Source organism: Ranitomeya imitator, chromosome 6 (genome assembly GCF_032444005.1).
Source record: "Ranitomeya imitator isolate aRanImi1 chromosome 6, aRanImi1.pri, whole genome shotgun sequence".
NCBI classification, from domain to species: domain Eukaryota; kingdom Metazoa; phylum Chordata; class Amphibia; order Anura; family Dendrobatidae; genus Ranitomeya; species Ranitomeya imitator.
This window is the reverse complement of record NC_091287.1, coordinates 9,352,653-9,370,652: the sequence shown is the minus strand read 5'-3', so window position 1 is coordinate 9,370,652 and position 18,000 is coordinate 9,352,653. Positions and strand designations below refer to the sequence as shown.

Here is an 18,000-nt window from a genome sequence, read left to right as displayed (position 1 = left end):
GTGATCGCTTTATGAATGACCGACGCCTCAGTGTTCATTTCATGAATGATTGACGCCTCAGTGTTCATTTCATGAATGATTGACGCCTCAGTGTTCATTTCATGAATGATTGACGCCTCAGTGTTCATTTCATGAATGATTGACGCCTCAGTGTTCATGAATGATCGACGCCTCACTGATCGCTTCTTGAATGATCGACGTCTAATCGCTTTATGAATGATCGACGCTTCAGTGATCGCTTTATGAATGACCGACGCCTCAGTGTTCATTTCATGAATGATTGACGCCTCAGTGTTCATTTCATGAATGATTGACGCCTCAGTGTTCATGAATGATCGACGCTTCAGTGATCGCTTTATGAATGACCGACGCCTCAGTGTTCATTTCATGAATGATTGACGCCTCAGTGTTCATTTCATGAATGATTGACGCCTCAGTGTTCATTTCATGAATGATTGACGCCTCAGTGTTCATTTCATGAATGATTGACGCCTCAGTGTTCATGAATGATCGACGCCTCACTGATCGCTTCTTGAATGATCGACGTCTAATCGCTTTATGAATGATCGACGCTTCAGTGATCGCTTTATGAATGACCGACGCCTCAGTGTTCATTTCATGAATGATTGACGCCTCAGTGTTCATTTCATGAATGATTGACGCCTCAGTGTTCATTTCATGAATGATTGACGCCTCAGTGTTCATTTCATGAATGATTGACGCCTCAGTGTTCATGAATGATCGACGCCTCACTGATCACTTCTTGAATGATCGACGTCTAATCGCTTTATGAATGATCGACGCCTCAGTGTTCACCCTGTGAATGATCAACGCCTCAGTGATCACTTCATGAATGATCAACGCCTCAGTGATCACTTCATGATTGATCGATGCCTCAGTGTTCGCTTCACCTCGGTGATCGCCCCATGAATGAGCGACGACTTGGTAACCTTCCTGTGAAGGATCACAACCTTGGTGATCGCCCTGCTAATCATCGACGTCTCAGTGATCGCCCTATAAATGTTTAATGCCCTGTGATCCTCTTGTGAAGGATCGACATCTGGGTGAGCGGCCCATGAATGAATGATGTCTCAGTGTTCGCCCTGTGAATGATCAACGCCTCACTGATCGCTTCATGAGTGATCGACGCCTCAGTGATCGCTTCATGAATGATCAACGCCTCAGTGATCACTTCATGAATGATCGACGCCTCAGTGATCGCTTCATGAATGATCAACGCCTCAGTGATCGCTTCATGATTGATCGACGCCTCAGTGTTCGCTTCATGAATGATCGACGCCTCAGTGATCGCTTCATGAATGATCGACGCCTCAGTGATCGCTTCATGATTGATCGACGCCTCAGTGTTCGCTTCATGAATGATCGACGCCTCAGTGATCGCTTCATGAATGATCGACGCCTCAGTGATCGCTTCATGAGTGATCGACGCCTCAGTGATCGCTTCATGAATGATCAACGCCTCAGTGATCGCTTCATGATTGATCGACGCCTCAGTGTTCGCTTCATGAATGATCGACGCCTCAGTGATCGCTTCATGAATGATCGACGCCTCAGTGATCGCTTCATGAATGATCGACGCCTCAGTGTTCGCTTCATGATTGATCGACGCCTCAGTGTTCGCTTCATGAATGATCGACGCCTCAGTGATCGCTTCATGAATGATCGACGCCTCAGTGATCACTACATGAATGATCGACGCCTCAGTGATCGCTTCATGAATGATCGACGCCTCAGTGATCACTACATGAATGATCGACGCCTCAGTGATCACTTCATGAATGATCGACGCCTCAGTGTTCGCTTCATGAATGATCAATGCCTTAGTGATCGCTTCATGAATGATCGATGCCTCAGTGATCGCTTTATGAATGATCAACGCCTCAGTGATCGCTTCATGATTGATCGACGCCTCAGTGTTCGCTTCATGAATGATCAACGCCTCAGTGATCGCTTCATGATTGATCGGCGCCTCAGTGTTCGCTTCATGAATGATCAATGCCTCAGTGATCGCTTTATGAATGATCGACGCCTCAGTGTTCGCTTCATGAATGATCAATGCCTCAGTGATCGCTTTATGAATGATCGACGCCTCAGTGTTCGCTTCATGAATGATCAATGCCTCAGTGATCGCTTTATGAATGATCGACGCCTCAGTGTTTGCTTCATGAATGATCAATGCCTCAGTGATCGCTTTATGAATGATCGACGCCTCAGTGTTCGCTTCATGAGTGATCGACGCCTGAATTATCGCTTCATGAATGATCGACGCCTCATTGTTCACTTCATGAACGACGCCTCAGTGATCGCTTCATGAGTGATCGACGCCTGAATGATCGCTTCATGAATGATCGACACCTCAGTGATTGCTTCATGTGTGATCAATGCCTCAGTGATCGCTTCATGAATGATCGACGCCTCAGTGATCGCTTCATGAATGATCGACATCTCAGTGATCGCTTCATGAATGATCGACGCCTCTGTTCGCTTCATGAATGATCGACGCCTCTGTTCGCTTCATGAATGATCGACACCTCTGTAATCAGCACATGAGCGATCAGAACCTCAGGGATCCTGCCAGAAATAGTCAACACCTCATTGATCGTCCTGGGAATGATCGACACCTCTGTGATTGCTCTATGAATGATCGACACCTTAGTTTTGTCTCATAAGTGGCCGATGCCTCTGTAGTCACCAAGTGAATGATCGAAGCCTTGGTGATTGCGTCGGGAATGTTCGACACCTCTTTGATCGCCCTGGGAATCATCGACATCTTAGGGATCACTGCATGAATGATCGACTCCTCGATGATCGCCCTGGGAATGATTAACATCTGAGTAATCTCCCCATGAATGATCAGCACCCATAATGGCCCATGACCTGTCTCGTACCCCAAGTAACGTGCTTCCCAGAGACCTTTTGCCATTTTTTGGGCTCTGAGCGAATCCACTACCGCTTGTTCAAGACAAGTGAGTCTGCCGGTCGTTACTGAAGATGGTAATATAATCCAGGTACACCAATGCATACTTAAGATAGAGTTCGAAAACTATGTCCACCAGCCTGTGAAACATGACCGTGGCCACATGTAACCCAAAAGGTAAGACAACATAGTAATAGTCTCTCCGGTGTTATGAAGGTCGTCTTCTCTCGCCAACTCTGTCAGAGGCACCTACCAGTGACCCTTGGTCAGATTGAGTGATGTGAAGTACTGGGCTTGCCCCAGTCTCTTATTTAGTTCATCTACCTGGAGAATTGGACAAAGGTCAAATTTTGACTGTAGTGATCCGTCCATCTTTGGAATTAGGACTGTGACGACACTGCATTTATTCTTAATTATACCAGACATATTTTCCAATAGGTCAAGAGACATAGGCAATTGTTCATATGAGCCTGAATGTTGACTTTTGAAGTGATGTTTGTTACCTCTTAATGTGCTCCCATGCTTGGAGGACAGGGACTCGGGGTCACTGTATCAGTCCATGCATCTTGTTGGCCTGCAGACACTGGAGGACAAACTATGCAGATTGATTGAATTCTCGAACAATGAGAGTTGACCTCATCCCACCTTCCCCCTTACCTGATGACCCGAAGGACAGATGTGGGTATAAAAAGGGACCTCTATCCTTCTGCAGAGACACCCAATAGAACAGCAGTCAGTAAACCATGGCTCCAACCAAAGAAATACAGATTTAAGACTCTACATGACAGTAGCCAAGGCACCGTGGCCCCAACCAGAGGAATACCGAAGAAATACAGATTTGAGACACTCTGTAGGATGCCAGCTTAAGGGACCACGGTCTCAGCTGGAGAAATATAGATATGATCCTTTGACCATCACTGAACCCATGGAGACGTTTGGAGAAGCCAGGTTGGGACAATCAGATCACCTGGCCACGTACCTTGAAGGACTGTCAGCTTCCTAAGCATGTCATTACCTCCTCTCTGTGGGTGTCCACCAAAAGCGAGGTGCCACTGGTGGAGGTAGTCAGCCCTGGAAGCTCCAAAGTCCCAGTTGTTCTAATTCCGGGGAGCTAGCAGAGGGGTGAGACTCTGTAATTTGCACCATCTTGTGTATTTGCTGGAACTGTTCTATATGTTATTGTTGGTGGCTCAATAAAATATTGCCACTTTGTTTACATACTGCTCACACTGTGTTGCCTAGTAGTATTATGCTCATTGGGAAGGAGAAAAACAGCCTGAAACCATGGCTCCAACCACAGGAATATAGATTTAAGACTCTACATGACAGTAGCCAAGACACCATGGCTCCAACTGGAGGAAAACAGATTTGAGACACTCTACAGGATGACAGCTAAAGGGACCACAGCCCCAGCTGGAAGAATACATATCTGATCCATTGACCATCACTGAACCCATGGAGACGTTTGGAGAAGCCAGGTTGGGACAGTCGGGTCACCTGGTACCATGGAGACATTCAAAGAAGCTAGGTTGGGACAATCAGATTATCTGGCACCAATAGACTGTCAGCTTCCTAAGCTTGTCATTACTTTCTCTGTGGGTGCCTGCCAAAAGCGGAGTGCCACTGATGGAGGTGGTTGGCCCTGAAAGCCCCAAAGTCGTAGCTGCTCTAATCCCGGCAAGCCAGCGGAAGAATGAGACTTTAATTTGCACCATCTGTACTATATGTTTTTATCTGTTGGGGCTTCAATAAAGTATTGCCAGTGTTTTACCCTCACCCTGTGTTTGAGTAGTATTAGGCTCATTGGGAAGGAGTGCGGGTGTTCAGTGGATTGAGCTCTGGTCCAAGCAGTCTTTCTAAAGTCAGCCGGGCTAGTGGACAAGAGCAGTCACTGACCCTCATGTCGCCACATTTGGTGGCAGCGGTGAGATACTTCTCAGCCCGGCGGATCCGGGCGAGCAGCAGGGGACTTGTATTCGTAGAGATTGTCCAAGAGCTCCACAGCCAGGGAGGCAGATAGACAGTCCCAGCAGACCATTGGCAAGGTATAGACAGTAGGTTTCGTGCACCACCATGTCCAACCCCACAAGCTCGGCCTTGGGAGGATGACCGGAGGGGTTATACAGCAAGAAACGGTGGCTACAGGAGCTGTACCATCTTCAACAAATCAAATACAGTGCCACCGACACTTGGCCGGATTTGATACAGGAATTGGTCCTTTGGGATGCCCAGAACATCATGGAGGACAATGAGTTTGATAAAGAGGAATTGAACTGCCTGCCAAATCAAGGATCCAGTGTCAGTCTGGAATCAAATACTCAGTGTCAAGGAGCCCGAATCCAGGAGTTGTTGTTCACATTGAGACCTGGAGCCTTAATCGGGAGAAGGAGCTGGAGTACTTGTTCTATTGGGACGGGCTGATTGTATCATCGAGGTGTTTACAATCCTGGAGTCGGTGAGTGGCCTGTGTATAGGGCTACAGATACTCACTGTGCTGTTTGGTGACATGGTGGGCATCACACTCAGCATGGACCAGAGGAAGTGAAGGAAAGAGTTGTCTCAGGAGATTAGAAAGAAAATGATAGACAAACATGTTAAAGGTACAAGTTTTAAGACCATCTTCAAGCAGCTTGATGTTCATGTGACTACAGTTGCACATATTATTCAGAAATGTAAGATCTATGGGACTGTAGCCGACCTCCCTGGACGTGGCTGCAGGACGAAAATTGATGACAAATCAAAGACGGATAATACGAATGGTTACAAAAGAGCCCAGAAAAATTTCTAAACAGATTGAAGGTGAACTTCAAGCTCAAGGAACATCAGTGTCAGATCGCACCATCTGTCGTTGTATGAGCCAAAGTGGACTTCATGGGAGACGACCAAGGAGGACACCATTGTTGCAAAAAAAATGATCAAAAAGCCAGACTGGAATTTGCCAAACTACATGTGTGGATGCAATGGATACGAGATCAGTTCTCGTCGATTACGTGAGGAGTTACCCTGGTCAAGCCGGGGATTAGGAGAAGGATGATCGGAAGCCTATTACGTTGGCTAATTACGATGGGGGAGGAATGTGATGAAACAGCATATATTCTTAAATATGCCAGACATATTTTCCAGTAGACCATTGTTCATATGAGACTGAATGTTGATTATTGAATTGATCTTTGTTGCAGCTTGTTGTGCTGCTATCCTTGAAGGACATGGACACAGGTTCATTGAAAAATCGATGTTTGCTAATATATTGATTACCCTTTGTATCAGTCAATGTAGCTTGTTCAATAAAGTATTGCCACCCTGGTATACCTTCACCCTGTGTTGTCTGAGTAGCAGTATGCTCACGGGGAAGGAGTGTGGGTGTTAAGTGAGATGAGCCCTGGTCCATGCGGTTTTTCTGAAGGCAGCTGGGCCAGCTGATGAGAACACCCACAGACCCTTGTGTCTCCACAAGGACAATGGGAGTAGCCCACTCACTCCTGGACTCCTCAATGACTGCTAGCTGGAGTATTTTTCACCTCCACCATGGTGGCTTTCGTCAGGACCTCCTGCACACTTTACGGTTTCATTCGTACCCTTCCCTGAGGTTCAGTGACAATGTCATGTCTGATCACAGATGTCCGCCCTGGCAGTTCTGAGAATACATCCGTATTCTGCACTAATTTTTGTTACTCCCGTCTGTGCTGTTTCTAGAGAGTGTCGCTTTTCTTTACCTCATTCCCGGCCTCTCCTTGGACCAGTGTCAGAGGGTCCAAAGAAGAATTGCGTCTGTAACCATGCATTCTCTGTCTTTCCATGCCATTAATAGATTTACCTGGTATATTTGCTCGAGTTTCCTCTTCCTGGGCTGATATACCCTGTAATTCACCTCCCGGACTATTTCATATGGCTCTTGCCACTTGGCAACAAACTTACTTTATGCTATTGACACCAAAACCAACACTCTATCCCCTTTTTTAAAAGACCCGACTGTGGCCTTTCTATTGTACCCTCAGCTCGGCGCAGTCTGGGCATCCAGATGTTCCTTTACCATAGACAGCCGCTATCCTGTCCCACATACTCGCAACATGCTCTATCACTCTTCTATGGGGAGTAGGCTCCTGTTTCCATGCCTTTTTGGCAATGTCCAGCAGGCCTATGAGATATCTGCCATATAATAGTTTGACCGGAGAGGACCCTGTTGATGACTGCGGTACCTCCCGGATGGCAAACCTTAATTCGAGCAGGATCATGTCCCAATCCTCCCAGCTTTTGATACTATTTTTTTCAACATAGATTAGATTTAGTGTTTTGTTAAATCTCTCCACTGAACCATCTGTCTGTGGATGGTACACCAACATGCTCAACAGCTTGACCTGTAGCAATTTTCACAATTCCTTTGTCATCTTGGACATAAAAGGAGTCCACTGATCTGCAAGGATCTCCTTAGGTAGCCCAAGGCAAAACATGGAAAACGGCTCCTGGGCAATACGTTTTGTACCTTCAGGTAGTGAGTAGCATAATTCACTACCACTAATTTGTTTTGGTGGTCACAGAATGACTTTACTATTGGACCTCCCAGGTCCATGGCACTCCACTCAAAAGGCACCTCTATAATGGGCAGAGAAACCAGTGGACTATGGAAATTTGCGGTGGCTGTGGTCAGCTGACACTCTCGGCAATACTCACAAAACCTCTGAACCTCAGAATAAACTCCAAGCCAAAAAACCCCCTGCATAATACGCTCTTGTGTCTTTTTAAACCCTACATGGACACCCAGCACGCGTTTGTGGGCCATCTCAAGCACCGTCCAGCGGTAAGATTGGGGCACTACCAGCTATTCTACTCAAATTTTTTCAACCCAGTATATCAATTCCTGGTTGCTCCAGTTGCTGGGCCATCCCATTGATCACTATCGCCCGGGCCAGTGGGGCATCCCGGAGCTGGCCTGTTCTAAAAACACCTCTGGATACTTTCAGCTCCTGGATTGATGTGGTCTCGTCGACCTCTCCTGCCAAGTCCTCTAGGGAAAGCCTAGAGGAAACCTAGTATTACACTCTTTCCCTATGAAGGTGAACCCCTATGGCAGGTATCCCTGACTCGGGATCTTTGGGTTCCACGCCCGGACAGACCTTTACCTTTGGGGGGGTTTGTCTTGCTCTCCTATAGGGACCAGAACAGGGGCAAGTCTCTTCTCAAAATAGTCCTGTAAGGAAGGGTTTTTACTACTCCCACTATGTTTAATCTCCCAGCACAATGTGAAAAGGGTATCCTCCGCCGTCGGTTACTCCCGCAGTTCACTATGTATACTGGATAGCCCAATTTTTCCATGGGCTCAAGGGGCAGTTGGCAGGCACAGCTTTTGGCATTTGGCACCGCTAGCACCTGATAGTGGTGGCACTTCCCATCCACGAGACAAGTTTAAGGGAACTGAGCTCCTGGTACCCTCACTTTGGGTTTGGTTCTGACTAATCCCAGCAAAGGGTCATTTTCCTTTCCCAGGCTTATTCGCTTGAAGGAGCCAGCGTGATACCAGCAGTGGGGCTGAGTCTTGTACCAAGTCCTGGGTGGCCACATAGCGTTCGATCAGGCTAACCACTTGATCAAAAATGCCCGGGCCCCCTTGTATGGCGACCAGCAGAGTTCGTACAAACTGGTCAACTACTACCCTCTCAACCATCTGGACTGGGCTTAAGGTCTCAAGATGGAGCCATTTTTTTAATGAGATGCAGTAAGTCATATGTGTTGACCCCATGTAGGCAAAGATCTCAATTTTGAGTCTTCCATAATTCCGAGCGTCCTCACAGCTGAGGTCGAAATATGGTTTCTGGGCATTTCCCATCAATGGGGCCACCACTTCATCCCACTGGTCTGCTCAGTGGGCAAATTTTCCCTTCCTTAGCGTGGACCAGACTTTGTATAGGTCCTTGGGATTGACTGGGGTCTTCAGTATGGGTATCTTTCTTAGGACCACAATCTGTTGTACTGACAGACTGTTAGTCTGTTGCTGTTGTGCATTTTAGAGAGCCAACTGCTTTAGTAATTCCTCCATCTTGTCTGTGGTCCTGAGTTGTAGCGTTGCAGGCTTAATCACATTCACGCAGTTTTCTTCATTGTATGCCTCAATTCATACTGCCCGCATTCTCCACCATATGTAAGGTAGCGGCTTTCCAACCACCGCATTCTCCACCATATGTAACGTAGCGGCTTTCCAACCACCGCATTCTCCACCATATGTAAGGTAGCGGCTTTCCAACCGCCGCATTCTCCACCATATGTAAGGTAGCGGCTTTCCAACTGCCGCATTCTCCACCATATGTAAGGTAGCGGCTTTCCAACCGCTGCATTCTCCACCATATGTAAGGTAACGGCTTTCCAACCGCCGCATTCTCCACCATATGTAAGGTAGCGGCTTTCCAACCGCTGCATTCTCCACCATATGTAAGGTAGCGGCTTTCCAACCGCTGCATTCTCCACCATATGTAAGGTAACGGCTTTCCAACCACCGCATTCTCCACCATATGTAAGGTAGCGGCTTTCCAACCACCGCATTCTCCACCATATGTAAGGTAGCGGCTTTCCAACCGCCGCATTCTCCACCATATGTAAGGTAGCGGCTTTCCAACCGCCGCATTCTCCACCATATGTAAGATAGCGGCTTTTCAACCGCCGCATTCTCCACCATATGTAAGATAGCGGCTTTTCAACCGCCGCATTCTCCACCATATGTAAGGTAGCGGCTTTCCAACCGCGGCATTCTCCACCATATGTAAGGTAGCGGCTTTCCAACCGCCGCATTCTCCACCATATGTAAGGTAGCAGCTTTCCAACCGCCGCATTCTCCACCATATGTAAGGTAGCGGCTTTCCAACCGCCGCATTCTCCACCATATGTAAGGTAGCGGCTTTCCAACCGCCGCATTCTCCACCATATGTAAGGTAGCGGCTTTCCAACCGCCGCATTCTCCACCATATGTAAGGTAGCGGCTTTCCAACCGCCGCATTCTCCACCATATGTAAGGTAGCGGCTTTCCAACCGCCGCATTCTCCACCATATGTAAGGTAGCGGCTTTCCAACCGCGGCATTCTCCACCATATGTAAGGTAGCGGCTTTCCAACCGCCGCATTCTCCACCATATGTAAGGTAGCGGCTTTCCAACGGCCGCATTCTCCACCATATGTAAGGTAGCGGCTTTCCAACGGCCGCATTATCCACCATATGTAAGGTAGCGGCTTTCCAACCGCCGCATTCTCCACCATATGTAAGATAGCGGCTTTTCAACCGCCGCATTCTCCACCATATGTAAGATAGCGGCTTTCCAACCGCGGCATTCTCCACCATATGTAAGGTAGCGGCTTTCCAACCGCCGCATTCTCCACCATATGTAAGGTAGCAGCTTTCCAACCGCCGCATTCTCCACCATATGTAAGGTAGCGGCTTTCCAACCGCCGCATTCTCCACCATATGTAAGGTAGCGGCTTTCCAACCGCCGCATTCTCCACCATATGTAAGGGAGCGGCTTTCCAACCGGCAAGGTAGTGAGTGAGATAGTGACTGAGGTAAGTCCAACATAAAGACTTTATTTGCCAATTTCATAAACAAAACTCAAACCTTTCACATATAGAACGCATCCAGTTATGTCTGTATACAGTTCGGTGCTGTGGGCGCCTGCACCACCGTAGGAATGTCGGGTGCTATGTCGGCTTTACCCAGATCTCTGTCTCTGGTCTGTGTTCAATCTCGTCCAGCCAGGCACACACTGAACCTCCAGCTCTGCTGCACATGAAACCACAAACTGACACACCCAACCCTTACCTGCAGTTTTCAGGCTATGTGCACACGTTGCGGATTCTGTGCGGATTCACAGCGTTTTTTGAGGTGCAAAAACGCTGCAGATCCGCAATTGATTTACAGTACAATGTAAATCAATGAAAAAAAAAAAAAAGCTGTGCACACGTTGCGGAAAATCCACTGCGGAAACGCTGCGGTTTAAAAGAAGTAGCATGTCACTTCTTTTTTGTGAATCTGCAGCGTTTTTGTACCCATTCCATTATAGAAATCCGCAGGGGTAAAAAACGCAGCAAATCCGCAAGAAAACCGCAGCAAAAAACGCACAAAAACCACTGCGGAACCGCACAAAAAAATGCAACAAATCCGCAGGTGCATTTTCTGCCAGGAGAGGCAGAATCCGCACCAGAAATTCCTAAGCCTAATTCGCAACGTGTGCACATAGCCTAAATGTGAACCGTGGATATGGGCCACTTACAAGACCAGGACTGGAGGCACTGAGCATCTGCTCCCCTCTCCAGCAGGTGGCGCTGCTCATCTTTATTTTTACATTTTTTCCTTTTTTAGATTCTTGGCTGTTGGACAAGATTGTGAGATCCGCACCCTGCAGAGCAGGAGAAGCGCAGACCATGATCCTGGAGCAGGAGGTGACCGACTCCGAGGAGCAGGAGCTCAGGAAGGTAACGCCCCCAAATAGTGCAGCCACGCCCCCTCCCCTCTGACAACCAGTGATAAAAGATATTACAACACCGCACACCTTCACCTGCAGGGGGAGCAATGATACAAGAGCTGCACCGCACATCCCCAGGCGAGTATCATCACCAGCACAGCGGAGGAGCCTGGAGATATACTGCTAATAGTATGAGAAGTGTTACATAGGACTGCACATGACCTCTACTACATTATCTGTACTCAGAGAGTTGTCACTGTGTTATCTGTGGTGTTACATAGGACTGCAGGTGACATCTACTACATTATCTGTACTCAGAGAGTTATCACTGTATGTGCTGAGTGGTTGGTATGGTGTATTAGTGGTGGGCGCTGTGCCCCCGCACGTCGTGCTGTATGTGCTGAGTGGTTGGTTTGGTGTATTAGTGGTGGGCGCTGTGCCCCCGCACGTCGTGCTGTATGTGCTGAGTGGTTGGTTTGGTGTATTAGTGGTGGGCGCTGTGCCTCCGCACGTCGTGCTGTATGTGCCGAGCGGTTGGTTTGGTGTATTAGTGGTGGGCGCTGTGCCCCCGCACGTCGTGCTGTATGTGCTGAGTGGTTGGTTTGGTGTATTAGTGGTGGGCGCTGTGCCCCCGCATGTCGTGCTGTATGTGCTGAGTGGTTGGTTTGGTGTATTAGTGGTGGGCGCTGTGCCCCCGCACGTCGTGCTGTATGTGCTGAGTGGTTGGTTTGGTGTATTAGTGGTGGGCGCTGTGCCTCCGCACGTCGTGCTGTATGTGCCGAGCGGTTGGTTTGGTGTATTAGTGGTGGGGCGCTGTGCCCCCGCACGTCGTGCTGAATGTTTGGTTTGGTGTATTAGTGGTGGGCGCTGTGCCTCCGCACGTCGTGCTGTATGTGCTGAGCGGTTGGTTTGGTGTATTAGTGGTGGGCGCTGTGCCTCCGCACGTCGTGCTGTATGTTCTCAGCGGTTGGTTTGGTGTATTAGTGGTGGACGCTGTGCCCCCGCACGTCGTGCTGTATGTGCTGAGTGGTTGGTTTGGTGTATTAGTGGTGGGCGCTGTGCCTCCGCACGTCGTGCTGTATGTGCTGAGCGGTTGGTTTAGTGTATTAGTGGTGGGCGATGTGCCTCCGCACGTCGTGCTGTATGTGCTGAGCGGTTGGTTTGGTGTATTAGTGGTGGGCGCTGTGCCTCCGCACGTCGTGCTGTATGTGCTGAGCGGTTGGTTTGGTGTATTAGTGGTGGGCGCTGTGCCTCCGCACGTCGTGCTGTATGTGCTGAGTGGTTGGTTTGGTGTATTAGTGGTGGGCGCTGTGCCCCCGCTTATCCTGCTGTATGTGCTGAGTGGTTGGTTTGGTGTATTAGTGGTGGGCGATGTGCCTCCGCACGTCGTGCTGTATGTGCTGAGCGGTTGGTTTGGTGTATTAGTGGTGGGCGCTGTGCCTCCGCACGTCGTGCTGTATGTGCTGAGTGGTTGGTTTGGTGTATTAGTGGTGGGCGCTGTGCCTCCGCACGTCGTGCTGTATGTGCTGAGTGGTTGGTTTGGTGTATTAGTGGTGGGCGCTGTGCCCCCGCACGTCGTGCTGTATGTGCTGAGTGGTTGGTTTGGTGTATTAGTGGTGGGCGCTGTGCCTCCGCACGTCGTGCTGTATGTGCTGAGCGGTTGGTTTGGTGTATTAGTGGTGGGCGCTGTGCCTCCGCACGTCGTGCTGTATGTGCTGAGCGGTTGGTTTGGTGTATTAGTGGTGGGCGATGTGCCTCCGCACCTCGTGCTGTATGTGCTGAGCGGTTGGTTTAGTGTATTAGTGGTGGGCGATGTGCCTCCGCACGTCGTGCTGTATGTGCTGAGCGGTTGGTTTGGTGTATTAGTGGTGGGCGCTGTGCCTCCGCACGTCGTGCTGTATGTGCTGAGCGGTTGGTTTGGTGTATTAGTGGTGGGCGCTGTGCCTCCGCACGTCGTGCTGTATGTGCTGAGTGGTTGGTTTGGTGTATTAGTGGTGGGCGCTGTGCCCCCGCTTATCCTGCTGTATGTGCTGAGTGGTTGGTTTGGTGTATTAGTGGTGGGCGATGTGCCTCCGCACGTCGTGCTGTATGTGCTGAGCGGTTGGTTTGGTGTATTAGTGGTGGGCGCTGTGCCTCCGCACGTCGTGCTGTATGTGCTGAGTGGTTGGTTTGGTGTATTAGTGGTGGGCGCTGTGCCTCCGCACGTCGTGCTGTATGTGCTGAGTGGTTGGTTTGGTGTATTAGTGGTGGGCGCTGTGCCCCCGCACGTCGTGCTGTATGTGCTGAGTGGTTGGTTTGGTGTATTAGTGGTGGGCGCTGTGCCTCCGCACGTCGTGCTGTATGTGCTGAGCGGTTGGTTTGGTGTATTAGTGGTGGGCGCTGTGCCTCCGCACGTCGTGCTGTATGTGCTGAGCGGTTGGTTTGGTGTATTAGTGGTGGGCGCTGTGCCTCCGCACGTCGTGCTGTATGTGCTGAGCGGTTGGTTTGGTGTATTAGTGGTGGGCGCTATGCCCCCGCACGTCGTGCTGTATGTGCTGAGCGGTTGGTTTGGTGTATTAGTGGTGGGCGCTGTGCCTCCGCACGTCGTGCTGTATGTGCTGAGCGGTTGGTTTGGTGTATTAGTGGTGGGCGCTGTGCCTCCGCACGTCGTGCTGTATGTGCTGAGCGGTTGGTTTGGTGTATTAGTGGTGGGCGCTGTGCCTCCGCACGTCGTGCTGTATGTGCTGAGCGGTTGGTTTGGTGTATTAGTGGTGGGCGCTGTGCCTCTGCACGTCGTGCTGTATGTGCTGAGTGGTTGGTTTGGTGTATTAGTGGTGGGCGCTGTGCCTCCGCACGTCGTGCTGTATGTGCTGAGTGGTTGGTTTGGTGTATTAGTGGTGGGCGCTGTGCCCCCGCACGTCGTGCTGTATGTGCTGAGTGGTTGGTTTGGTGTATTAGTGGTGGGCGCTGTGCCTCCGCACGTCGTGCTGTATGTGCTGAGCATTTGGTTTGGTGTATTAGTGGTGGGCGCTGTGCCTCCGCACGTCGTGCTGTATGTGCTGAGCATTTGGTTTGGTGTATTAGTGGTGGGCGCTGTGCCTCCGCACGTCGTGCTGTATGTGCTGAGCGGTTGGTTTGGTGTATTAGTGGTGGGCGCTGTGCCTCAGCATGTCGTGCTGTATGTGCTGAGCGGTTGGTTTGGTGTATTAGTGGTGGGCGCTGTGCCTCCGCATGTCGTGCTGTATGTGCTGAGCGGTTGGTTTGGTGTATTAGTGGTTGTCACGATTCACACCATGACCGTCACTCCTACGTCACGGATCAGGGTGACTTTAGGCCAACAGACGGCTATCACATGTGCAGGGGGACTTATCTTAGTTATCCCTCCACTACTACACTGTGATGAAAAAAAACACACAAGGCTATTGACCTCTTAGTTTACAGCAGGGGCTTATTTTAGGTATCCCACTGCTCTTCAATATACCACGAACTGCAGGGATTTCTGTATATCCCACTTCACAGTTCCGCTTGAAAACTTGCAGCTCTCTGGCGCCCCCCTCACCCTCAGATCAGACTAGGTACTGCACCTGGGGTAATTAGTCGCCAGAAAGGCTGCCTGCTATGTACTGGCTATTGGGTACGCTGCATCAAGGCGATATAACTACTCCCACTCAGGCAGGAACAATAATTATCAACGCCGCAGTCGCTACAACGACTCCCAAAAGCACAGGACACGATATGCTGCCACCAGCTTCGATTAAATGGGTCCGAAGCTAACCGAAAACAGTAGCGTAATTCCCTTAAGAACACTTAGGGTACGTTTTAGAGCAGGAAGAACAAAAACTAGAAATTTATATATTTTACTCCGAAATTAAGGCAGTGTTTATAAAAAAAGGCATATAAAAATGTTACAGTATGAGACAATTGAAAATATGTACAAAGGTAATTATAAAAATCACAAGGATTAAATAAGAAATCACTTACATATGTTCAGATCATGGCAGGTAGAACCAGGCTAGTGGGCAGAGCTCCAATATGTCCCAGTTCATCAGGGCTAGCAGTCAGGGCTCCTCAGGTAAATAACTGCTGGGGGCCTGGCAGAAACTTATAAACCGCAGCCCGTGACATCACCAACAGGGCTGGTTTACCCAGACCCTCCTCTCAGCCTTATAGTTTTCTCCAACAATTCTTATAATTTGGGTATTTTCGGTCCAGAACTTGTCAGAATCCTAACACACCCAGCATTCACCTTATTTTAAAATTGGCTTTCTAATGAGACCAAATTTGTGCTATTTGGGACGCACAGTTCCAGAGAAATCCATACTTTGTACCTGATGGAGTTAGAGGCTCATGTTTACAGCGGCTGACAGATCCGCCGATGGACGTTAACAATACGTACTTTTCATTTTCCTAGCCTAAATCGTTGGCCCAATATCTTGCAATATTAGGACAAAGAACCTAATCTTTTAAAAGGGAGATCCGACCAGTTTTAGCTGGTACAACTGTCTATGCATCTATACCGATCGTAAAAATTCCTTTAGGAGGGGCATGAGGGGTTTGGGAGCTGAAAGTCAGGAATGCAGCAAGAAGCAATAAAAGCTCTTCTACACCCATTGAAAAGAAAAGCTAAACCCTGAAGTAAAGGGGGGTATATGTGCTGGCAGAGAAACTAAACTTATATACATTTTCCTCACAGTGGTAGGCGCTGTGCCTCCGCACGTCGTGCTGTATGTGCTGAGTGGTTGGTTTTGTGTATTAGTGGTGGGCTCTGTGCCCTCACATGTCGTGCTGTTTGTCCTGAGTGGTTGGTTTGGTGTATTAGTGGTGGACGCTGTGCCTCCGCACGTCGTGCTGTATGTGCTGAGCGGTTCGTTTGGTGTATTAGTGGTGGGTGCTGTGCCTGCGCACGTCGTACTGTATGTGCTGAGTGGTTGGTTTGGTGTATTTGTGATGGGCGCTGTGCCTCCGCACGTCGTGCTGTATGTGCTGAGCGGTTGGTTTGGTGTATTAGTGGTGGGCGCTGTGCCTCCGCATGTCGTGCTATATGTGCTGAGCGGTTGGTTTGGTGTATTAATGGTGGGCGCTGTGCCCCCGCACGTCGTGCTGTATGTGCTGAGCAGTTGGTTTGGTGTATTAGTGGTGGGCGCTGTGCCCCCGCACGTCGTGCTGTATGTGCTGAGCAGTTGGTTTGGTGTATTAGTGGTGGGCGCTGTGCCCCCGCACGTCGTGCTGTATGTGCTCAGCGGTTGGTTTGGTGTATTAGTGGTGGGCGCTGTGCCCCCGCTTATCCTGCTGTATGTGCTGAGCGGTTGGTTTGGTGTATTAGTGGTGCGCGCTGTGCCCCCGCTTATCCTGCTGTATGTGCTGAGTGGTTGGTTTGGTGTATTAGTGGTGGGCGCTGTGCCTCCGCACGTCGTGCTGTATGTGCTGAGTGGTTGGTTTGGTGTATTAGTGGTGGGCGCTGTGCCTCCGCATGTCGTGCTGTATGTGCTGAGTGGTTGGTTTGGTGTATTAGTGGTGGGCGCTGTGCCCCCGCACGTCGTGCTGTATGTGCTGAGCGGTTGGTTTGGTGTATTAGTGGTGGGCGCTGTGCCTCCACACGTCGTGCTGTATGTGCTGAGCGATTGGTTTGGTGTATTAGTGGTGGGCGCTGTGCCCCCGCTTATCCTGCTGTATGTGCTGAGTAGTTGCTTTGGTGTATTAGTGGTGGGCGCTGTGCCTCCGCACGTCGTGCTGTATGTGCTGAGCGGTTGGTTTGGTGTATTAGTGGTGGGCGCTGTGCCCCCGCTTATCCTGCTGTATGTGCTGAGTAGTTGCTTTGGTGTATTAGTGGTGGGCGCTGTGCCTCCGCACGTCGTGCTGTATGTGCTGAGCGGTTGGTTTGGTGTATTAGTGGTGGGCGCTGTGCCTCCGCACGTCGTGCTGTATGTGCTGAGCGGTTGGTTTGGTGTATTAGTGGTGGGCGCTGTGCCTCCGCACGTCGTGCTGTATGTGCTGAGCGGTTGGTTTGGTGTATTAGTGGTGGGCGCTGTGCCTCCGCACGTCGTGCTGTATGTGCTGAGCGGTTGGTTTGGTGTATTAGTGGTGGGCGCTGTGCCTCCGCACGTCGTGCTGTATGTGCTGAGCGGTTGGTTTGGTGTATTAGTGGTGGGCGCTGTGCCCCCGCACGTCGTGCTGTATGTGCTGAGCGGTTGGTTTGGTGTATTAATGGTGGGCGCTGTGCCCCCGCACGTCGTGCTGTATGTGCTGAGCGGTTGGTTTGGTGTATTAGTGGTGGGCGCTGTGCCTCCACACATCGTGCTGTATGTGCTGAGCGGTTGGTTTGGTGTATTAATGGTGGGCGCTGTGCCCCCGCACGTCGTGCTGTATGTGCTGAGCGGTTGGTTTTGTGTATTAGTGGTGGGCGCTGTGCCCCCGCACGTCGTGCTGTATGTGCTGAGCGGTTGGTTTGGTGTATTAGTGGTGGGCGCTGTGCCCCCGCTTATCCTGCTGTATGTGCTGAGTGGTTGGTTTGGTGTATTAGTGGTGGGCGCTGTGCCTCCGCACGTCGTGCTGTATGTGCTGAGCGGTTGGTTTGGTGTATTAGTGGTGGGCGCTGTGCCTCCGCATGTCGTGCTATATGTGCTGAGCGGTTGGTGTATTAGTGGTG

At 49.9% G+C, this 18,000-nt stretch overlaps 1 protein-coding gene across 6 annotated transcripts in view; it reads left to right on the top strand.

Annotated features, from left to right (window-relative positions):
* Positions 1-18,000, top strand: part of SNAP47 (synaptosome associated protein 47) — a 64,177-nt gene that overhangs the window by 22,166 nt on the left and 24,011 nt on the right. For 3 of the 6 annotated variants that reach the window (XM_069729117.1, XM_069729116.1, XM_069729115.1), the window contains 2 exons: positions 11,273-11,385; positions 11,475-11,513. In XM_069729117.1, the coding sequence (XP_069585218.1) occupies positions 11,273-11,385; positions 11,475-11,486 (125 nt within the window). In that variant the 3' untranslated portion in view covers positions 11,487-11,513. The remainder of the gene's footprint in view (positions 1-11,272; positions 11,386-11,474; positions 11,514-18,000) is intronic. The other 3 variants (XM_069729112.1, XM_069729113.1, XM_069729114.1) reach the window with 1 other exon arrangement.